The 25282-nt window shown below is 37.0% G+C and overlaps 1 protein-coding gene across 14 annotated transcripts in view; it reads right to left on the minus strand.

Annotated features, from left to right (window-relative positions):
• Nucleotides 1–25282, minus strand: part of MEF2C (myocyte enhancer factor 2C) — a 179129-nt gene that overhangs the window by 84307 nt on the left and 69540 nt on the right. For 9 of the 14 annotated variants that reach the window (XM_059888100.1, XM_059888099.1, XM_024994136.2 and 6 more), the window contains 1 exon segment: nt 18227–18422. In XM_059888100.1, the coding sequence (XP_059744083.1) occupies nt 18227–18280 (54 nt within the window). In that variant the 5' untranslated portion in view covers nt 18281–18422. 14 annotated transcript variants of the gene reach the window in all.

Consider the following 25282-nt stretch of genomic DNA (forward strand, 5'->3'; position numbering starts at 1 on the left):
AACTTATTGTTGACAGAATGTTTACTTCTTTGCTTATTTATTTATTTTGAGGAGCACTTGCTGTCATTCTTCAAAACAAGGTCTCTGAAGTATCTACCAAGGGAAATTCTGACTGACTGAATTATTATTATCAAAGGTGAGGCTTTAAAATTTCCCCCCTCATCTTCAAATCCAACTTATCCTGCAGAGGTCAGTTTTATCTACTACCTTAGTTCAGTTCAGTTCAGTCGCTCAGTCATGTCTGACTCTTTGCAACCCCATGAACTGCAGGACGCCAGGCCTCCCTGTCCATCACCAAGTCCCGGAGTTCACTCAGACTCACGTCCATCGAGTCAGTGATGCCATCCAGCCATCTCATCCTCTGTCGTCCCCTTCTCCTCCTGCCCCCAATCCCTCCCAGCATCAGAGTCTTTTCCAATGAGTCAACTCTTCGCATGAGGTGGCCAAAGGACTGGAGTTTCAGCTTTAGCATCAGTCCTTCCAAAGAACACCCAGGACTGATCTCCTTTAGAATGGACTGGTTGGATCTCCTTGCAGTCCAAGGGACTCTCAAGAGTCTTCTCCAACACCACAGTTCAAAAGCATCAATTCTTTGGCGCTCAGCTTTCTTCACAGTCCAACTCTCACATCCATACATGACCACAGGAAAAACCATAGCCTTGACTAGACAGACCTTTGTTGGCAAAGTAATGTCTCTGCTTTTGAATATGCTATCTAGATTGGTCATAACTTTCCTTCCAAGGAGTAAGCGTCTTTTAATTTCATGGCTGCAATCACCATCTGCAGTGATTCTGGAGCCCCCAAAATAAAGTCTGGCACTGTTTCCACTGTTTCCCCATCTATTTCCCATGAAGTGATGGGACCAGATGCCATGATCTTCGTTTTCTGAATATTGAGCTTTAAGCCAACTTTTTCACTCTCCTCTTTCACTTTCATCAAGAGGCTTTTGAGTTCCTCTTCACTTTCTGCCATAAGGGTGGTGTCATCTGCATATCTGAGGTTATTGATATTTCTCCTGGCAATCTTGATTCCAGCTTGTGTTTCTTCCAGTCCAGCGTTTCTCATGATGTACTCTGCATTGAAGTTAAATAAGCAGGGTGACAATATATAGCCTTGACGTACTCCTTTTCCTATCTGGAAACAGTCTGTTGTTCCATGTCCAGTTCTAACTGTTGCTTCCTGACCTGCATATAGGTTTCTCAAGAGGCAGGTCAGGTGGTCTGGTATTCCCATCTCTTTCAGAATTTTCCACAGTTTATTGTGATCCACACAGTCAAAGGCTTTGGCATAGTCAATAAAGCAGAAATAGATGTTTTTCTGGAACACTCTTGCTTTTTCCATGATCCAGTGGATGTTGGCAATTTGATCTCTGGTTCCTCTGCCTTTTCTAAAACCAGCTTGAACATCTGGAAGTTCGCGGTTCACGTATTGCTGAAGCCTGGCTTGGAGAATTTTGAGCATTATTTTACTAGCATGTGAGATGAGTGCAATTGTGCAGTAGTTTGAGCATTCTTTGGCATTGCCTTTCTTTGGGATTGGAAGGAAAACCGACCTTTTCCAGTCCTGTGGCCACTGCTGAGTTTTCCAAATTTGCTGGCATATTGAGTGCAGCAATTTCACAGCCTCATCTTTACCTGCTGCTGCTGCTAAGTCGCTTCAGTTGTGTCCAACTCTGTGCGACCCCATAGACAGCAGCTCACTAGGCTCCCCTGTCCCTGGGATTCTCCAGACAAGAACACTGGAGTGGGTTGCCATTTCCTTCTCCAGTGCATGAAAGTGAAAAGTGAAAGTGAGGTCGCTCAGTCGTGCCCGACTCTTAGCGACCCCATGGACTGCAGCCTACCAGGCTCCTCTGTCTATGGGATTTTCCAGGCAAGAGTACTGGAGTGGGATGCCATTGCCTTCTCCCATCTTTACCTACTTGCTTGTAATTCCTAAATCTAGAGTCCTACTCCTTATCTGTCTCCAGAAACCCAATGGATGTCCTCCACTCCTGTGTCTATCTACAAGTCTTAGGAATGTCGTACTCCCAAAGCCCAAATTTCATCTTCAACCTCAAATCTGCTCCCCTTCCTGGGTCCCCGATCTCATTGTAAACTCAGCCACCCAAACTACAGACCACCGAGTTGACTGTGAACACCCCCTATCCCACACTCCTAAATAAATGTGTTGACAGGAAGTGTGGACTAGCAGACAGAAAATCTGACTTCCTGGTCTCCTCACTCCCCGCTCCCCCTTTTGTTAATACTTGTTTTACCTATCACCTTTTATTTTTTGTTATAGTTCTGACCTTTTATAACTTGCATGACTTTCCGGGTGATAACTGGCTTAATGTCTGTCTTCCACTACGCTGCACATTCCACAAGAGCATGTACCATTTTTATTTTGTCCACTACTGTACCCCAGTGCCCAGACAGCAGACATGTGGGCAATTGTCTAAAAAGGAAAAACTATTTTGCTGTTTTTTAGAAATATCAAAGTGATATATGTTACATAAAACTGTGGAGACTTCCCTGGCTGGCTGCCCAGTCATTAAGACTTTGCCATTCAATGCGGGGGGTGTGGGTTTGATCCCCAGTCAGGGAGGTAAGATCCCACATGTCACGGGGCCAAAAAACCCAAACATAAGACAGAAGCAATACTGTAACACATTCAGTAAAGACTTTAAAAATAGTCCACATCAAAAAATAAAAAAAAAACCAAAAATCTTTAAAAAAGTTTGAAAAAAAAATACTGTGATAGCTTTCCCCACCAAATTTTCATTAAGCAACTCATAAATGGAACTTTAAAAAGATAAACCTATACTTTAATAATGATTATATTCTGATATCACATCTGCATGGAAGGCAGCATGACAGAAAGAGAAGAACATGGGGTATGGATTCAAGGGATCCTAGATTTTAAGGCAGATCTGCTATTTACTAGTCATGAGAAATTAACTTCTTCAAATTTGATTTTTCTCCGAGTTTGACTTTTCATTTATAAAATGGTGATAGCGCCTACTCTTGGGGTTGCTGAGAGGATTATATAATATAACATATGTACAATATTCAGTTCAGTAAGCTTTGCATTTAAAGTAGAAGCTCAATAAATCTGTTTTTATCCCTTTCTTGGTTGACTTATAGGAAATGAACTTACAAATATACCTGTCTTAGTGGCTCAGAGTCTACTGATCAAGGTTATTTGAAGATCTTACTACAGTCTTCCTGATAGAAAGATAAAACTGAACTATGGAATCTCCACTGATCATTCTTTGGAAAATACAGCATTTAGGTATTTACCAGCTGACATCAGCTAGTCAAAATCTACTAATATACGTTATTTATGCTTCAACTTGGATAATTTTTCTTTGTAATATCTGCCAATGTCTCACCTTCTATTTTATGTTTATCGATTGGCTTACTAAAAAGTACTTCAAATAAAATACAGCTAGTGTTTTCATATCTGATTATCATACTACTTTAGAAGCTTTTTTTATTCTGGTTCATTCAGATGAGTCATGATTAGGGATGAGCTAAATTAAGACTATCTTTTGGAATGGATAAAAATCATTACTATTAATTAGATTTATACAAAATGTCTTTTAATAATTCTCTAGATGTTTAGTTATGCAGACATACCTGCACATTGGTATTTGTTTAGTGAAATAGGTTACAGAGGCGTTCAGTGCAGAAGGCACTGACCCAAAATACTTTCATATATCTAAAACCACTTTTAATCAGACTTTCATGACCACAAACTGTAGGTGGAATGTCTCAATACAGTATGGTTTCTGTTGTACTCAAACCTCAGAATTTGGCACGTTACAACACTCACCATCAAAGTACATTTCAGCACAGAAATATCATTAAAGCCACTATTTGTGTTTACTTTTAGGTGCTCCTCAACATTTGTGTAACCAAATAGGCTGCTGGATAATGCATACTTATTTAATAATACCTGTCAAAAAAGTCAGTGCATATAGCTTCTTTTCATTAAAACTGCAGACTGAAATGATGATAACTGCATTAAAGCATTCAAGAAAATATCTTCAAAATCTACTCTTAATTGTGCTAAATTTAATTCTGTATTATGTTCATATTCTTCATAGCATACTCAAAATGTATTTTATAATGCTTTTTCTCATTGTTCACAGTTAGATAAAATTGTTTTTCAGCATTAAGCTTTCTTAAGAGAACTGGGATATTACTCTTCATTTAAAATATGCCACTCAATGACAAAGATTGCAATTCAGAGCTTTTACACTTAAATATAATAATGTATTGTAATGATTACATTTTTCATAAGTTAAGAATAGTTCGTAATGGGGACAAGTCCATTTCTACTTCAAAAACATATTCGAACCTTAGGTGACATGGAAAACTGTTTTTACAGTAGTTAGGCAAAGAGATGCTCTTTTCTAGTGTGACATCAATCAAGGTGCAGCAAGAAGAGAATAAAACCAATACTGTTTAAGTGGGCACTGAATTTACATTCAGTTTTCAAAATCAACATGTAACATATATATGGAAAGCAAGACGACTCTGTAAACATTGAGCATTTTATGTTTTTTTCTTTACCTCTTGAAACAGTCCCAAATGTAATACTGATGATGTTTTATTAAGACATTTCAGTATTAAGTTGTATGTTAGCCTTGGGTTTTAAATCCTAGCGTAAGGGCAGGGATCACACATCTCATGCTGACAATTACTCTAGAACTTATTAGGTATGAATCAGGGCTTGAAATTAGAATTTTAAATTGAGAAAAGGCACATTAATTAATTATAGAAGTTTTGACAAACCTTTATTATGAGACTTATTCTAATATTGCAGAGTTGACTGGTTGTCTGAGTTTGCCTCTCTCTGAAGACCCCATGTCTGGCCTCACAAGACTGACCAATAGATACTCAATGAACGAATGGATTTTAGAATGGTGTTTTAAACTCTGAATGTCTCAATGAAATTTTCCACTAAAAGTAGATACTTTAAAAAACTTGTGTTTTTAATATATTATTTTTTCCTGAGGTAAGAAAAAAATAATTCAAAAAGTTCAGAAAAAAGTGGACTTTATTCCTTGCCCTGATGACTCACCATGAAAGACAAATGTGAAGGCAAAAACTAAATTTTACAATCACAGGAAACAAAAGTAAAGGGGGAGGATCTAAGAGTTCAAATGACTGCATTCAATTGAGCAAAAATTTATTGAACTTTCTAATGAGTTCAGATTTTTAAAGAACATGCGTTTGGCAAAGTATTTGATGAAATCCTCATCACAATACTATAGATTTGAGATTAGATGGTAGCAATTTAGATGGTTTAAATATGAATTAATCAACCAGTGTTAAGTTTAAAGACAGTCTCTTGCAATGGCTATGGAGTTCAGTAACTTTCCTGTCCGAGGCACCATTTTTACCATTGGTATAGAGGAAGATGTACCTGGCATGTTTATCAAATCTGCATACAAGACAAGCCCAGGTGATAACCCAATAGGTGGCAGAGTCTCTGTCCATATATAGCTCCCTCTACCCACTGGAAAGCTGGGTCACAAATAAGATAACAGAGATAATGTTAAAGACTTCACTTGTATTAAAAAAAAATAGAATCATGTAATCTCAGGTTGGAGGAAAACTAATGTGATAGCTGATTATGGGAAAAGGTTCTAAAGTTATAGTGTTTCACAGTGGGAATTAATTATCCTAATGATCTCTGTTAGTCAGCACTAACTAATCTTTGGTACTATATTCAGCTCTGAGAATTTTAAGAAGACATTAACGATACCGACAAAATTAGAGCATCTATAGGATGGCAAACAAGTCGACATATGGTCTGAGAATAATTTTGCAGGAGAAATCATTGAAGGAATCTGGAATGTTTAAGCCAGAAATGCCAAACACTTTCCAAGAAGATCTGCAGACTTTGTGGCCATGTGAAGAGGCAGATGAGTTATTCTGTCTTATTCTATAGAGCAGAGTTAGCAAGCACTGCTGAAAATCATCGAGGTTCAACATACAGGGAAACCTAGTGATGAGAACTGTCTAACAGAGGACCTAGCCTCATGAAGTTAAGAAGCAGTTCTTCCCTGAATATGTTCAAGTAGGGCTGCATATCAAGGAAGGTGTAGAAGGCGTTCCTGAATTAAAGAAGAAGCTGGACTAGAGATCTTTAAAATATTTATTCCAGATTTTAGATGTTCAGATTCTATGCCTAGGTAGCACAGACCTTCAGGTGAAGGGGAAGTTTAGAGTGAATGAAATATGATTTCCAACAGAATCTATTTCTGCAATTTCATTCTGCAGAATGCTTTATATTTTGGTTACTCAGTCTCGTCAATACATTACCATAATCACTTCTAATTTTCATATTCCAAGAAATAAAACTACATCACTTTCTTTTTGCAGTTAGAAGAGATATAAAAAAGACTCTAAATAAGTGTAGTGGACAGTATTAAATTATGTATAGCACAGAAAAACAACTGTCCAGATTGATAAAATAACAAATTCACATTGTTAAAATATTTCGAAAGAAGCAGTATCTATACATTGTTACTGAAGCTCTGTGGTGTGGAAGCAAAAACATGGGAACTGAAAATCAAGTCTAAGCTCTGCCATGTACGATCCGTGTGCCCTTGGCCTTGGGGAAATTGTTTAACTTATCAGTCCCCCAGTATCCTCATCTGTAAAATGAAGGTAATAACAGGCATCCTACAGAGTAATGATGAGAGTTAAACTAAGGAACACACAGTGTCAGTGACGTGTTGACTGTGCAACATGATACAAGGTAGATAATATTTTTTTTCTGAAGTGTGAGGCTCAGTTACTTCTTGTTATAAACTGTAAAAGACTGCTCTCCTAAGATCTGCTAGCTTGTTTCACCATCATCATGTTTAAGAGTTTCTCTCTCAACTAAACCTCAAGCTTCACTTGAAGGCTGGAACATCTCCAGTCTGCTCTTGTAAACTGAAGTCCCAGAACAACGCTTCACTCAATATTTGTTGAATGAATGAATGGATAGATGGATGGAATAATTACTCATTTTTTTTTGTAATTCAAACTGAATCTCTATGCAAGCCCAAACTATGCTAATAGGAAGTTTGCCACTGAGGGAGAAAATTTCACGTAGTTATTTTTCTTTCTTTTTGTCACATTAGCTTACAGTTTACTGTAAGTATGTTTTTAAACATACATTTGGTAAAAATGAATAGGAGAAAAACTGGATTGGGTCCAGTTTGTGTGGGGGCTTGTTGTGAAATTGGAGCATATATTTTTTATAACTGTTTTTAGATAAGAGTGTTGACTTTGGTGACTTTTTTCTAAGAAGTTCAAAGACTTTATAAGCTATCTTGCTACATCTGACAGCATCTCTTTGAAGTTATTATGTGGCATAGTTTATCATCCCCATTTCTCAGATGATACTGCAAACAAAGGCATGGATTGCCTTATTCCAGGGTCACAAAACTAGTCCTTGATGAACCAGAAATAGAGCCCTCTTCACACAACATCCATCTTTCTTCCCATTAGTTGGCGTTTCTTCCCTCTTTTAGATAACAGTGTGTTTTAGGGGCTGAAAGTCAGCACAGCATGGACCTCGACAGCCACTCATCAAGCATTGTACAACAAGAACTGTCAGCAATTCTGAGCAGCAGAAGAAACAGAGTACTGGCACAACTTATTAATTAGTATAAGGATAGCTTTCTAGGCTAAAGTGGAAAAAAAAAAAAAAAAAACTAAACTAGAATACTAACACTGAGAAGTTGGTTTCTAGGTTCTGACAATAAACCAAAGCTCCTTTTGTGTGGACTCTACAGTCACCTCTGTCCTCAGACCCCCAGACAGGACCGCCAAAGCCAGTGAGAACCACACGTATGCACTAGCGGGCACACACTCGTTCTATATTTATGGATGTTTATTTAAATTTCACAAAATGAGAAGCATTTTGGTTGGTAGCAAATACAAGCCTGTTTACAGCCGGAATAAAAGAGGTGGGTCTCTGATTTACTCACAGTCGATGTAAATAACAAGTTCTAAAACAGAGGACAAGTCCTGTGTCATTTCCTACAGGGCAGGGAAATTAGTTAGACGACTGGGTAACAGAAAGGGCATTTAATAATGAGTCTCCACGCCACACGCAGGCCTCTGTTCACCCTCCCAATCCTGGCTCCATTCATAAAGTCACCTCAGGAGAACTTTTCTGCCACATTTTAACGGTGGGAGTCCTTGCACCTTATAGGCAAGAATAAATGAAAGGAAAAAGACCTTCGGAAACAGCAGCTATTCACATTTATGAGAATAATGGAGACCTAACTCTAAATGACTTCAGATGTATTACCAAGGGGAGTAAGGGTGACTTTATCTATGGATCTCCGGTGTTTCTTCCCACCAATCAGAATTTTTCATCCTGATCTTAATTGAACTGCTCAGTGAGTAGAGGACTTTTTACTCATTTCAACTCATAAAGTAACAGTAGTTTCATAGTTTGGGACTAATAAACCCAGCTACTTTTATTTTCAAAGTTTTGAGGTTTTATCAGGTTTTGTTTTGTTTTTCCCAAAGAGAGTCACGATGAATACTACTGTCATCTTACGAAAATATTTTAGATCCACCCCTCCTCACCCACAGCCTAGAGAATCTCTCTGCTTCCTCCCAGTTAAGGAAATGGAGTGACTAATGAGGAATGAGATGGGCAGTTGGCGGATACAATGCGCTCTCTAATCCAGAGAGCATCTAGGTCTTCCTCTGTGTTTAAAGGGTTAGCGATGGAGTCAAGAGTCTGCCACGACAATCTTTAATTGAAAAAAAAAAAAAGGGAAATGCCCTCTTAAATGCTCTTTTTCTTCCCCCAGCTTGTTCCTGACAGTAAGTAATGGTGTGACTGTTCTAAAGTCTTCCTCTTCAATTTTATTTTGTTTAATTCAGTCTGTCATTAGAAAGGCTTGCGAGCTTTAGGCCTGATGATTACTTTCGGTGGGAGGAAGTAGGGCCACTGCAGACTTGTGTTCTAGACAAGCGCTCCTTTATACAATGACGGGGCCTGCCACCATAAATGAAAGGCTCTTTAAAGAGCAGAGAGGGACTCTTTTAAGCAGAGTGCTACCATGTGCTTGTAACCCTCCAGCATAACTTGCGAGGATGAGACAGCAGTGTGTTCTGCTGCAAAGAGGACTATTGTCCTCGTTAGCCTCCAGCAAATTGAGCCCCGTTTCGCTGCAATGCAGTAGGATTTCCAAAGGGTTGCAGGCAATCCTAAAATTCTGAACACCACAAAAGGATTAAAATAGGGGGGCTCAGCGTATGGAATTTAGAACTCTACAGACCCCCTCACCCTAAGTCAACACCCCAACCCTCAGAACGGGCCTTTAAATCTTGTGCCTTGCACGCTATTTTGAGGAAGTGTAATAAAAGCATGGGGTTAAAATTGAGTATCTATTAGCAAATGCAGAGTCTGAGTTTTAAAACTTGTCATGGCTGATTTCTGATATATTTATATACATGGGGACAAGGAAGATGATAAGCTATAATGATTACACTTAGGATTTAAAAGATTTCATTGTGGTCCACTTTCAAGCTTAAGAATGTTTTGGATTTTAAAAAGAGACTAGATATAATGCAATATGTTTTACATTTTTTAATACATGCTCTTGAGGTCTGCTTCGTTTCTTAAGAGGATGATTTACATTCTAAATTCAATCTGCAGATGCAGTCATGAAACAAATACTTATTTCTCTTTATCTTGTATACATGAAATACATCATTTGAGTCTGAAAAGAATCAAATAAACCAGATTAATATTTTGGGGTCAAAAACATGTTTACTAGTTTAACAAAGCCAGAATGTACCTAAGGTAAAGGTCAAAGACTACTTCATTCCCTGCTGAGCAAATGCTCAGGAAGCACATTTGTCTATGTTTCCTGTCATAACAGGAAGAGTGTAACTTCTTCCTTTCCACAATGGCTTCAGTTTTACCTCCCAACTCCAATATTTTCTCCCTCAGGGCCTTCCAAATCAATCCTTGGAAGACAGAAGGCAGGAGGCTGTCTCCCTTGTAGTTTCCAAACAGTTACATTTGTTGAAATGTTATTTAAATGTTAGTGATTTCTTAAGCTAAGCTGTTCCAACTTAAAATTAAAAGTCAAATATCCAAACATTTAGAGCGGTTCTCTTATTCCTATTAGTGGTCCAACATATTTCAAAAGAAACACAAATACATATTCCATATTATGGGATTTCATTTACTTTAACTATGTTGTTATTTTTTTTTCCCCCTTCCAAACAAAGTCATTATTCTTGGTGGGGGCGGGGGTTCCACCTGTCTTCAATAAGACTATCTGGGATGTAAGCTTTAAAAATACTTTTACTATAATAATTTTTGAAGGAGCTCATTTTAAATGAATAAATTACAATCTTAAAGGAAGTCTAGACTGCAAAGTACAAGGCTTTTGAAACAATTAGCAACATGTTCTTTAATCTACAGTTCGGAAGAAACTTCTTGGTTTATGACGTATATACGGTCTATTTATAATGTTAATATTTTTGGTGCTGGTTTCTCAGTAATACAATGTCAGAAAGTTTGTGCATTTGCAGAGCACAAGGGCATCTGCAGCACGCAGAATGATGTGTGCATGCACTCAGAGGTGGAAGGTGCTATTTGGTGCCAACTTGCACCCAGAGTGAGACACGATAAATATAAGCATTGAAATTTTTCTAAGTTACAGTTTTACATGGAAATTGTATGAGATACACAAATTAGAACTGAAACAACAGAAGTCTCGAAGCCCTCAAGTTCAGAGCTTAGTTTTTAAATCAGAGACAGAATTCAAGAGTAGACAGTTACCCTTTGCCTTATGAACATTTTGGGCTCTCCTGGACTTCTCACTAAAGTAAAAACTAATGCATAGTTACATGGCAGTTCAGATAATATCTTGTTGGCAATAAAGAAACAGATCTAGCTATAAAGTGTAAAATGGCCCACACCACATGGAATGTACAGAAAATGTGCTGTGTCCTATCTCTATGATTCGTCTACAGAGCTGGGCGATCATTTGTGAATTGTTTTCAAACTGACAGGAACAGAACAGAAAGGAATGGCTTGATGTCACAGCTGTTAAACATACATCTGAGCTCTTTGGTTATACTTTCTTTGATTTGGAATCTTGCAGAAGTAGTTTGTCACTTTTCCCTTCTGGCTTTCTTTTTCAGTTAATTTCAACTCTCGAATAAAAACTTTTCCTCTTGGTGATTTTATGAATAACAAAAGAGTGACTTAATTTATATGCAGAGGTAACCTCTGAACAGGCATGCACAGGCTGCGTCAAAATACCTTGCGATCGAATTCTGAGGTGCACTGCTGTGTCCTAATGCATTGCCATGATATATCCTACTTTTATTTACTGATTCATTTTCTAAAATTAGTTTAATGAAAAAATTTAATATGAATTTAGCAGTGACCTGTTAAATGGTATTGAGGGAAAAGTGGTATCATCATCACCATCATGAGTTATTTCCAGGTTTATTCTGGATTTAGAGATTTAAAAAAACCCAACACTTTGGCACTGATTGAACTTTTTAATCACTTAATTTTAAAAAAAGGTCCCAGATATTCACCGTCTAACATGGATAATGCTTCTATTGTATTTAAAGCATAGTTTCCTCTCAAATAATTTGTATTTGCTTGACATGCATACAAGCAACTGGCAAGTCTGGAAGTTCTGTTTGTGAAGATGACAGAAGAAAAGTGTGCTCGGATGACTCTCTTCTAACTCTTGGCTTAGAATTTATCCAAAAAATATTTTCTTGAAGTAATTTATTTGTCTTTCTATGTTATCCAATTCCTCACATTTAAACATTGAATCTATCTCAACTTCAATAAATTTTATACTAGGTTAGTAGGCTGCAACTCTCAAGTTTAGCACCGTAAGTAGCCCTTTTATTCCCTAATATTCTGGATATTACCTTGAAGGAACATTACAGTAAAAATTCCATTGAAAATTTTAGTTAAAATTCTAAAAACCTAAAATAGAGAAAAACTAGGAAAATTAAGGAGTAAAACTTTGTTTTTTAAAAAAGAGTCATTTGAGAAAATCAACGCACCTCTTTTTTTTACAGTTTAGTTTAGAAAATATCAGGTTTAGTTTAAAAACCTCAGTACGTAGAAGTTGTCGGAGATTGCATCTATACTGAACATATTTCTCTAGTTTTCTTTTTTTTTTTCTGAGCCCACTTAAAATAATCATAAGTCATGTAAGGAAATGGAGATAGGGACATAAGAAAAGGGAAAAAGTTACAAAATGTAACAGCTATGACTAATCCCCTTTAGTCATAAGGGGATTCTCCTATTCTATTAGCAGGAGAATGTTGCTAATTGTCTTTAATTTGTGCTCCAGATACTGCACTGATAATTACATGAAATTTTGTTTGCTGGCAAAAACTGTTATTGTGCCAGGTCTGATGGAAGAAAAGAATTTAAGACATTTAATAATCTTTATGCCTTAACTTACTATATTAGGTCGTAATTGGGTTCTTTGGCAAATATTTCTCCCTGGTAGTCACTCAAATATGTAAATATCTTTTTTAGAGCAAGTCATACAAATAAATTTGGGTGTGTGTCTCTCCTATCCTCTCAAAGTGGAAAACTGAAATTTTAAAATACAAACACATTAAGTAAACAGGTTTAGGTTAAGCATGCCTGATTTTCATATATCTTTTTTCTTGATGTAACAGATATAACAGATTTCTAAGTATATTCTGTTTGCAGAAAGAGTCATATGAGGACAAAACTCATTTAAAAATCTGGCTGTTTCAGAAGCACAGTAACAACTGGTACCATATGAAGGAGGCTAAGATTATTGCCTAATTGATGAAGGTAACTCACAGGTAAGAACAAAAAATGCAGGTGGAGAGACTTGAAATTGTAGTGTGAGAATAAGCTGCAAGCTAGAAGTGATAAAAATGGTGACAAGTAGTTCAGAATAATTTGGTCAGGAACATACATTTGAAAGTCAGTCCCACAAGCATGAGAAATTGGGAAATTACTTCTCCCCATCCTTGGCACGAGCCCGGCCCTACAAATGTTCTGTGTGATTTTTTTCCCTGTTCACTAGCCATTCTCTGTCATCCTGGCTCTTGCTTAGAAATGATTCTCTTGCCCCTTGTTAGCTTCCAAAGGTTCCTTTGTGCCCCAACTCTACTCTGTTTCGGGCTCCCCTGCTGGCACAGTGGTAAAAGAATCTGCCTGTCCATGCAGGAGAAGCAAGAGACTCGGGTTTGATCCCTGGGTTGGAAAGGACCAACCCACTCTAGTATTCATGCCTGGAAAATTCCATGGACAGAGGAGCTTGGTGGGCCATGGGATCACAAAGAGTCGTAAGCATGCATACAGGCTCTACTGTGTTCCACTTTTCCTTCCACCTCCCTGATACCCTTTCAAGCGGGTAACAATGCACTGGAAATGAAGGTTCAGGTACCATTCTTTAGGGTGCTTAGTTGTTTTGACAGAAATCACATTAACTATAATAACTAATGGTTCAAAGACCTCGAGTCTTAACAGGGATAACTAACAGGTAAATTTCTTGGGCACTCATCACGTGCTAGGTACTTTACAGTTATCCCCCAGTTTAATTATTTCAATGACCCAATGAAGCAGGTACTATTTTTCAATCTTCCCCTCTACTGATGAGGGAAGCAAGGCTCAGAGGGGTCAAGTTACTTGCTGGAGAGTCACACAGCTAGTAGCAGGCAGAACTCAGGCCAGAACAAGTTTTGTGTGTCTCTAAAACCTATGCTCTTCACCATGATATGCTGGATGCAGGATGATGTATGTAATGGGAGAAAGTAATGACATAAAGCCATTATCTTATACAGAACGCAGCATGAGGTAACTGAAAAACAGCTTACTTTGTTTTTGGATCTGAAAGATTTGGGCTCAAATCCTGGCCACCTCCCAGTGTTAACTCTCTGACTTCAAAGCTCTGCATGATCTGGGCCCTGCCTAGCATCTAAACCTTTTCTCTCGTCTCTCTGAAGTTACACACAGGAGGCTCAAGTAAGTTCCTTGGGGCATTCCTTCGACTCCTCAGCCAGCTCTTCCCTTTCTCAAGGAGCTTTGAAAACACTGTTCCCTCTGGAATGCTGTCTCCTGCCGAACTCTGAAACACCTCTTTGCTCCCATCTTTCAGCATTTCCTCAGGGAAGCCTTTCTCCCACCCCCAATCTAAAGAAAGCACCTCCTGTTATTCTTTCATAGCATTTGGGTAGTTTCATTCATAACACATGTGAACCAAATTTTTGTTATATATTTGCATATCTCACGTCTGGTTCATCTGACTAGGCCCACAGGCCAATCCTGTCTGCCTCCTGTTTTTGCCAGTAAAGTTTTATTCAAACACAGACACGTTAAAATTCATGTACGTGTTGTCCTTTGCTGCTTTCACTCAAGGGTAGAACTGAGCATCTGAGACAGAGATTGCATGGTTCACAAGGTCAAAAATATTTGTTATCTGGTCCTTTACAGAACCAGGCTCCTGACTTCTACAGCGGACAATAAGCTGAATAAGATTCAATTGGCTTATCGCTGAGCACTTCATGTTAGGCAGGTTGCAAACAAATGATATTTGCTGACTTAATAAATAAATGAATTATTCAGCTGTTAATGGAATTAATGAGGATTAAATGGAATAATAAATATGTAGTTCTTGGTACATGTAGCTACTTTAAAATTATTTGAAAACTTCTGGGAGACAAATTGACAATTCATGATTTTAGTTTTATATAGTAGCTTAAGAAATCACCTTGTTTAGGTTAGAGATTGAGAAATTAGTGCTTTTCATAAATTTGGAGACTCTGGAAAATTAAAAAAAAAACAAGCTGTTACTTTTTCCCTCCCCTAAACTATTTTATGTATATAATCAGAGTTCCTGAAGTTTAGCTGTTGCCTACTGCCATAATGAAAAATAAAGTAAGGGCAAAATTCAATTTAAACAGTCGGCCGCTCTGTTTTCCCACAGTTTTATTTCTTAATGATATACAACTTATCACATCAGCTCTGTAATATTTCATTTCACACTTTAAGTCAGTATTTCTTATTCTGTAAAAACACACCCTGTTCTGTATAGCCAAATAAACACCTGTGATGGCAGGGCAAGCTTTTACTGCTTCTGAGAAAAGATGACAGTGAGCTATTGTATGAGGTTCTATTAAGGAGTCTACAGTGGGGGGAAGCTTCCAAAAGGGCAAAGCAGTGAATGCTTTTCTTTTCAACATCTGAACATGCACTTTAAAGGGAGCCTATGTTAGGGGTGTCTCCTCACTTTGGACAACACGCGGTTGCAGATTTGCTGGTGCTGATTATTAGAAGTGACCTACATCTTCTAGGCTCTCTCCCAAATGGCTCTTGTGATCACTCTTGCAGTAGATGAGAGGCACGCAGATGACTATTTTTAAGTAAGATGGCTGTTTAAGACTGTCAATAGCCATTTACAATAATCACTGAAATATATACTAAAACATGGAAGTTTTCAATTTTACTAATTCTATTTAAGAGTACTGAATCACAAGGCCAACTGAACCTAAAGACTGAAGAAAAGACGATGTATGTATGTGCTAATGTGCTTAGTCATGTCTGGCTCTTTGCCACCCCATGGACTGCAGTCTACCAGGCTCCTTGTCCATGGAATTGTCCAGGCAAGAAGACTGGAGTGGGTTGCCATTTCCTTCTCCAGGGGATCTTCCCAACCCAGGGATCAAACCCATGTCTCCTTGCATTGCAGATGGATTCCTGACCTTCTGAGCCATCAGGGAAGTCCTAAGTAAAGACTACCCAGATCCTACATTCTATAGAATAAAACCAAGGAATTCGTCTTCAGGATTAAAAAAGATAAGGCTAATTAAACTGAATTTAAATAAATTTTATTCTCTTAAAAGTTATTATGACTTCTAATATTGGTGAGAGTGGTAGCAACTGTAGATGCAGCTATATTTAAATTATGAAGAAATGGTCACTTGTAGCTCAAAAGTTAGTGTTTTAACATTCTTGCATGCTTATATGAGCTTCGTATTTCTTTATAAAGCATAATGGAAGCTCATGACTTCAACCTGCAAAAACTTTCTTTTGTCTTTGTAAGCAAAAAGAAGATACAATAAATCTCATGAACCCCCATATTACCTGGTATTATTAATAAAGTGTAGATGCTAATTCATATATATTTTTGACTCTACCCCAAACAGGTGCTAGCCCAAACAGTAAGGTCTAAACAGTTAGTGGTATATGATGTTCAATATTTCAGTCTTAATTTCAATTTCAAGCTATAAATCAATTAAAAATACTGTGGGTTTTTTTAATATTGACAGAATTATTGCTTTTTGGCTTGACCCATAGCAATAAACAATGTTTAGGAAACACTGAAGGAATCCATCATAAATCTTAGCATTATTCATCCTTTAGCTCAATTTTCGCCAAAAATAGTTCAAGTCATATGTACCTTAAACACAGTAATTTAAAGGAATATAAACCTGAAAATCTCAAAAGTTTCTTTATCACTTAATGGCATATTGGCTTTGATGGCATAAATAACAACTTGCATTCATTATAATTTACACAAGTAGCAATAAAAAGTTTTAAAGCACAAATAAGTTCTAGTCTCACTTGAAGGTCCAAGAAGACAGAAAGGCACAGAAGGGAAGAAAGAACATTTTTATCTGCGGGAAATTACAATCTAGCGGGGCTTCCCGAAGGCTGTTCTCTTAGCTTTCAATGGGCAACAGGCAAGACATTATCCTCTCCCAGGGTCAAGGAACGTCTGTTCTGTAGGTTCCATTATCTATTGCAATGGTTGGAATCTGGCAGTACTGTCTCTTAGAACTGGTATCTGTTATTGGTTGCATCCATCCTAATGTTACAGGGAGGCCTGGGCGTGCTGCGATTTCATGGGGTTGCAAAGAGTCGAACACAACTGAGTGACTGAACTGAACTGAATGTTAATTTAACATTAACAAACCACCCAACTATTCTTTTTTTGAAGAAAAACAAAAAATTTATTAATATTTCTGTATTCACAGGGGGCTTCCCTGGTGGCACAAACAGTAATGCAATGCAGGAGACCCAGGTTCTATCCCTGGGTTAGGAAGATCCCCTGGAGAAGGGAATGGCTACCCACTCCAGTGTTCTTGTCTGAATTCCATGGACAGAGGAGCCTGGTGGGCTGTAGTCCACGGGGTCGCAAGGAGTCGGACACGACTGAGCCAATGACTTATACATTGACACTAATTCACAAGAGCTCACAGAAAAGAAATGAAACTCAAAGAAGCAGTTAGACACTGGAGCTTATATACTCTTTTTAACAAAGGAAAGATGGTTTGAGCTTTAAGGGATGATAAATCATGGGGAAGTGATTAGGAGATACATGGAAAACCAATGGAAAATACAGGTCACTTTAGTAAAAGCTTTTTAAATGCAGCTCCATCTTGGTCACACAGCTAGTCTTACTTCACCTAACTAAATCTGCTCTCCCCAAGCATGAAGAAAAATAGGGTCAAATCACAAATATTCATAATATACAAGTCTTTGCTGAATAGAGCACTTGGATGCGTAAAGTCTTTAGAATAGATTAATTGTACCATAAAGGTATCACTGGAGTTCTAAAAGCAAATAATAACATCAGGTACCTCTAGGTTTATAAAACTCAAGGGTTTAAAGAAATGGTATGGATTAACTGGTGGTTCTTGCCTGTATGTTTGAAGCTGCTAATACTTTGTGGGGGTATCTTCTTTGTTGTTGTGAGCACAATGGTAAATATTTTGAATGTATTTCAAAGTCTCTTTCACTGTGAACAGAATGAAAACTATTTTTATACAGGATATTTAGCCCATATTATAAACCTTTAGGTGGAGGACCACAAAAGGCCTCATTCCCACAAATCTAAGAATATCTTTATTTGGTGATGTGCGCAGTAGAGCAATATTATACTTATTAACTCAATTATTAAACTATTTATGTTACACAAATGCAGCTTCCATTTAAAATTAATGTTGAAGCAAAAGGTGAATCATCATGAATGTGTAAAGTATAATTTTTACCCACAGGATGATTTTTACCCTGTACCTATAAGAGAATACTAGCACTTAAACAGACCGCATTTAACTCACTAAATCTTTTCTCAATGGATAAGCTCGAAATGCTTTCAATACCCTTAATGTATCTGGGAGGAAATGTAATAAACGGTCCATGTAAATAATAATTCCAAAAAGTTTACCCCACTCACCTGTCTGTTACGTTCATCCATAATCCTCGTAATCTGAATCTTTTTTCTCCCCATAGTCCCCGTCTTTCTTCTCTCTCTCGTCCCTGAAATTATGTATTTTTTCCTTCCTTTTCTTTCTCTTTCCTGTTTCCTCCAAACAAATCTCCTTTTTCAGCACTTGCGCTGCTCAGTTCCCAAATTCCTGCATTCGTTCCTGCTGAACAAAAAACAAAGATCAAGCACGACTTTAATAGCAAGCCACTTTCATAAGAACTATCACATTCTATTTTTTTTTAATTCTGTGGAACTAAACAAATCAAATGAACAGAAAGTAAGTATTTATTAAAAGCACATGATACATCACATGCAGGAGCGTATCAAGTAGAAATGGTTTGTTTTTATAATTAAAAGACTCTTGTAAGTAACTTAACAAGTCATTTAAATGATGAAAACTATTCTTTAAAGCCCAACACTTGAAATATATCTTTTGCAAAGAGTTTCTTAGTATTTTTTTAATGAAATTAGGTGACTATTTTTACCCTTCTGTTATGAAAAATTACCTAAATCAGAGAGTTAATGAACCTTTATGTACCTGTGTATGCTAAGTAGGGCAGCTAATTCATTTCTGAAGGGAAAACAATCTCATGTTTTGACAGCAGAGGTGATAACGTCCCTCGTTATGCAAATAGGATGGACTATTATGAAAGTGCTATTTGATATATGCAAATGTCAACTAATTTAAATCTAAATCCTTTAATCTTACTTTTAAAAAGTCACTGTTATGGGAACACTGTAAAAATAATGTGGGATATTTAATCTTACATAACAAGCAGCTATCAGCTGTGAGATCTCCTTTTCCTTTTGAAAGCCCTTAAGCTATATCTTGAATACAATAATCAAAAAAGATAATCATTCACAGAAAAGAAAGAAATGGTGCAAAAATTAGAGTATTATTTCATTTATGACTATAAGCTGTCAGTCCCCTATTTTAAAATATTTTAAGAAGATCTATCATATCTTTTTGGGTAGTAAAATACAAAATTATATACTGGATATCTTAGGCCATGAAATAAAATGAGAGAAGTGATCATTGACAATGTAAGATAAATCCAGAGAATCCAGGGTATTGAAAGTATTCTTCTTTGTTTAAATTATATCTGAAAATATTTGAGTGAAAGTGAATTGCTGTGAAATGTGGAAGTTAAAAAAAAAGGCATTCCACAAATGGCTTCTTAATTTGCAAGCAACAGCTTCAATCATTTTATCCCTTTTCCCTCAAAGAATGCAAATACTTAACATGTTGCTCAGAGTTTCCCTGTTTATTTTAGTTGGTGTCTGACAACCGACCTGATAAATTCCCACATGTATTATGTAACATTAAGCCCATGTCCTGGCTATTTAATAGATTATCTGGCTCCAATTCAAAGTTATTGGAACAGGAATTGGAACTGTTGCACACTTGGTCTGATCACATTAGCTGTCTTTTGATTTCTTTAATTTAATTTCTAAATTCTTTATCACCTTGAATAAATTTTTTAAAAGTTTTCTGTGATTATCTAATTGCAGAAACTATTATGATATAATTAGTTCTGGTGGATTAAGTTCTGCTTAAATACTAAGACTATCCATTCTCTTTTTCCCAATGCCTTCTATGAAACTACAGCTCAGTTCTGCCTCTGAGAATATATATATATATATGTTGAGTAATTTCACGACCACACAGGGCTCATCAAAATGATTACTCCAGCGGTAATTTTGAATGTTGGAAGTAGTTCAAAGTTTTAGACTTATATAAATAACACACATTTGGACAGACAGGAAAAAATTAGCTACAAGATAACATTAAAAATTACATTAAAACACGAAAAATCTGCAAAGCACAACTGCATATTCACTATTGCCAAACATTGTCCATCTATCTATTTTTAGAGTCAGTCTAAAATATCACTCAACTGGACAATTTTCCTGTGTTTCCTATAGTCTTACCTTAGAAGCAAGCAGCACGTTAGAATGGTATTTCCCATGCATGTGCAAGACCCCAAAGAGACAAGCAGGCTTCCTCGGTCACAGAAAAGCCAACCCATGAATCCACAGCAAATGCATAAGGGACAATTTCCTTTCTTTCATTGAGCTGAGGCCGGTGGCACTATCGGCTTACAGGACTATGCCTGCCTAAGCGCTTATTCACTTTAAGGTGGAAGGTCAGGGTGAACAGATTAGAGAGTGGAATGAGGCGGGGAAGAGGAGAACCTCTGCAGATCCTGATTTCAAAATACAAATAACCAAACGAGTAGAGAAACATCCCTGGAGAAGAGTCTTCTCGGAAGGACAGAGTTCCTGATGAATCAAACTTAGAAGAGTTCTTCCATCTCACCACCCCATATTTCACAACTTTGAAACAAGGGACATTTCTTAAAAAGAGCAGAGCAAGGATTTTTTTTTTTTTTAATTCTTAAAACATAATGGGACATATTTGCCAGAAAGAAATGGTTTGTATCAATATGTATAAATATATATCTGATTAAAGATGACATTAAATATATTTTCCTTTGTGAAATATACAAGGTAGAGAGAATGCAAGGTTAAATTTTAATAGCATTCAAATATCTTACTTCCTATAAAAATGAATGTGTCTTGAAGGGTGCTGCTTTTTGAACATTTCTGAAATGCAAAATCTGATATGATTAAGTACATATGCAGAAGAAGATGTGGTGATGATGAGATTGTTTTCATGAAGTAAAATGTGCTTTGGACTATTGGGCTTAAAGACTATTTGATTATGGGTCACCATGTTTCAAGGTTGTCAGTAAAAATTCAAAGAGTTAGGAAGGTCAGTAACAGCTCAGTAGCTGTTTTCTTAGCATAACTATTTTTTCAACCTGATTTTTACACAAAAATTATACTGCAAAGTTGGTTTCAAGAATTAGTTTCTAGAAGGCCTAGAGAGGCTGAAGAAGAGATTACATAATCTCATTAATCTGAAAAATTGCTTTGTATGTATATGAAGAAAAGGATATAACAGCTGAACGACATGTAGTAGTATTCGAGTTACACTGAGAACTTTCATTATGTACAATCAACCATAAGCTTAAAATAATTCCAGCAGCCTTGCCGCTACTTCTTTCCACATAAAAGAAGAATTCTTGGAAAATGACAGAGCTACAGAGAAACAATCAGTAATTAAAAAAAAAAACAACAGTCTACCATAGTTACACTCTATACTACAGTCTTCTGCATTTTTTTTTCTTTTGCCAACCTAAATATAAGAAAAATAAAATCAGGCTGCTTACTAAAAAAAAGGGGAACTTCATTATGGCAGGCTTCTGTTCACTTTGAGTTTGGCATAAGCAGACAGATGAAGGCAAAGTGGTTTGAGACCCAAGGAGAGAAGGATTCTTGTGGACAGATGCTAAAAGCTCCTTCTCCCACCCGGGACTCTCTCATTTACAAACCAGTTCCCTTGAGTGACACACACCTCCTCCCCTCTTACCCCCCTCTTTCTTGCTCTCTTCCTCTCTCCCTCCCTCCCACAAATCCCTCCCAGTAACACAGAAGAATCTTGACAGAATGGCAGGAAACACGCACAGGCTGGTCAGGGAAGGATATGATGTCAGCAACCACGAACAATAAAAGGTGTAAAGGTGCTTCCTTCCCTAAACTGTTCCAGAAGTGTAAAATGGGAACCAAAACTCTTCACTTCCTTCTCTGAGCAGAACTGTCTGAGGGTGCTGGGCTGCACACCCCACACAGGGAGGCCTTTGAGAGGTTCAGATAAGGGACAAGCAGAGAACTCCAGACATGGGACAACATTTCTGACTCCTATTTTTAAGACACCTGAGGGAAAAAAAAAATCCATTTCAGCTCTAGGTTAGTATTCTGTCTGACTGCTGGAAGAAATAAAAATAAGAAGATAAATAAGTTCATTTTGGTGAAGTAGGAGATACACAGCAATGACCATTTACCACGCCTCACCAAAATCATCTTAACACAGCTCATGCAGCCATATAACCTTAATTCACTCCCTCGAGGCACATGAAGGATTCTATATAGGCAAAGAGCCAAATGGATACTTTATTTATTTATTTTTTTGGTAATTGTGAAAAAAATCAGTGTTTGTTGGAAAATACAAAATACACAGATTACTTCTTTGCCTCCATTAAAAAAAAAAAGATATAGTGAGGTGGGGAGAGGAGAGATACCTAAGTTATTGAAATTTTCAAAGTTCTTAACAAGAATTCAGATTAAGAATCAAAGTAACTAACATAAACTTTCAGTTATAGTGAAACTATTTATTTTAATCTCATCACTATTAGGTTATTTCTAACATGGAAATGGCAGTCTACCATAAGATTTCTGTAGGAAGAAAACCACATATCAAGTGGATCTGAGTCATCTTCAGATTTCAATCATCTTCCCACAACACTTTGATTTAGAAATTAAACATAACCTTCAGTTTTATGTTTTGATCTTAGAGTGAGACTGCCATGCCACATTAAAAGATGTGGGAAGAAATTAATTCTCTGCTGCTAAACTTATCTTTGCAAAGCATGTATTTTGCTACAATAAGCACAGTGCAATCACTTAAATAAAAACAGCCTATGAATAATGATAAAACATTAAAAAATGTGATGTCAGTTTGCAATGAAGAATTCTGTTTTTCTTTTACTCACATTAGCAAATAACTTTTTCACTGACTCACATTTTCACTGACATTAGCATCTTCATAAAACGTTTTGAAAACATTCAGGGCTGAAAACCAAGCATGCTACATCATACAAGAAATTATATGGTTAAATAAATACAAGCTGGTTACTTAGCAAAGGACAAAAATGAACATAAGCCTAGTTGCTTCAAGCCTCGTATTACTAATTCAAACAATTAAATGATACATTATTATTTTAAGTGGAAAACGTTGCTCATTATGCTGCATCTAGATACATTTAACTTTCTGCTTTATGATGTATTTGAAAGACATATGAGGCCTTTAATTATATTCTGGTTAAAAGGAACAAGTAGAACTTTCACTTTTTTCTCTTAAGTATTCTGAACTTCAAAAGTGTTAGTCACTCTGTTGTGTTCAACTCTCTGCAACTCCATGGACTGTAGACTGGCAGGCTCCTCTGCCCATGGAATTCTCCAGGCAAGAATACTGGAGTGGGTAGACATTTCCTCCTCCAGGGGATCTTCCTGATAGAGGAACTTCCAAAGATATTACAATAATTATTAATCTTATTGTTAGTCAACTGTGTGATGTCTTATGAGCTAAGGAATATTCCCTTGGTCTTGAAAGTTATTCCATTTCTCTCTAAGTTTACCATGTATTATATAGAATGCTATATTACCCTAGGTATGAATGCAAGCTGAGCTCATTCTGACGACACATAGCTAAGACATCCTCTTAAGGATAACAAATTTACCCATTCTTCTCCACCGGCTAAGTACCATCATGCCAAACTAAAGTTATTTTTTTTATTTATTCCAAGTTAATATGATTAATTTTGAGTCATTTTCAAAACAGTAACATAATGTCACACATACAGATAGTAAATAATGTCAACTGTCTTTCAGCTCCTCACACCCGCCATGCTCCTTCCTACCACAGGGCCTTTGCATATGCAATTCCTTCTTCCTGGAATGTTCCTCCCTCTCCTCTGTGCCTCCTTAACTTCTTCCCTTCCTTTCTGACTCAGCGCCCGTTTCACCTCCCAGAAAGCACTCCACACTCCTGATCACATCAAATGCTCCCGTGAGGGCTCAGAGCACCATGCCTTCCTTTGTGGCATGTCATGATAGAAATTCTGTCTGCTGACTTCCACAACATCTGTGGGCCAAGTCTGGCTTGCCCAACTTTTGCATTCTCAGTTTCTAGCCCAGTGCCAAGCATACAGTGGGAGCTAATAACTATTGGTTGATTAATGAATTAATTCATTAAGATTTTTATCTCTCAGGTCTTTATCACTATTTTGAATGACTACTAAGAACATTTTTCATTTATACATGAAGACGACTCACTTAATCTTTCATTGTATTTATATAGCATCTCATATATGGAATAAGAGATTCTGAGAAGTGAGGCTGATTACAGACTAATAATTTAATCACTTAGAACCACTGTTTGTTCCCCTGCCTTACAAAACAGCTGGGAAAGACGTCTTCATCTTTAGGACAGTGTAATCATTAAATGTAGTACTGTAGGTGAAGGCTAGGTCCAAAGTAGGACTGAGAACGTGGCTTACTACTTTTAAGACTGCTTCAGCTTTGAGGCAAATTGAAAGTTCTGTACAATGAGGTTATCAAGTGAACCATGTCGTCTTTACTTATACCATGAAGACCTCACTTTGCAGAGATGATGATGGGCAACTTCTGAAGGTAATACCTCATTTATCCACTAGCAATAATCATTATATGAAGAAAAATTTACAGTGTTATAAAAATTAAGAAGCTTCTCATAAGTATCAGTCATGGAAGAGCTTCAGGCTGCAAAAGTGGAAATAACTAGGGAAATATATCAATTTTCCCAATGACCACGGCTGCTGAAAACTCTACATTAATGTTTCTAGTCCTACTTTAATATCTTTCCCCAAGGACAAAAGGAGATGAAATGTATGTCAGAAATATAATAAGGCTAAAAAAGAACTCATTTTGAAAACCCCTGCAATTAATTTAGTAAGTGGGCCTAACCTGCCATTATCACTGATATAAATCATTTTATTTACACAAAACTAGAATTTAAGAGACAGAAATCTTTAAACAACTGTATTTCATTATAAACAATTTAATAAACACAAGGGAAGCACAGCTTCCCTGTCATGATCATCCATGGTATATTTTGCCTTGGACATATTTTTCACAGTGGAGCTTAAACAGTATTCTCCAATCCCATGCTAAAATAAACTCCGAATGGTCTAAAGATGTCAGAAGCCTTGTGCTATCCAACCACACCACAGTTTTTAGTCTTTCCGCATTGTACTGAGTAATTAAGTCAGGGTTCCATCAAGTCTTTGGTTTCCTGATGTTTCACAACAGCATGTCCACCTTGCTTTCTTCTACAGGCTATTTAGTGATGGGGCAGGGCTC

Source organism: Bos taurus, chromosome 7 (assembly GCF_002263795.3).
Source record: "Bos taurus isolate L1 Dominette 01449 registration number 42190680 breed Hereford chromosome 7, ARS-UCD2.0, whole genome shotgun sequence".
NCBI classification, from domain to species: Eukaryota; Metazoa; Chordata; class Mammalia; order Artiodactyla; family Bovidae; genus Bos; species Bos taurus.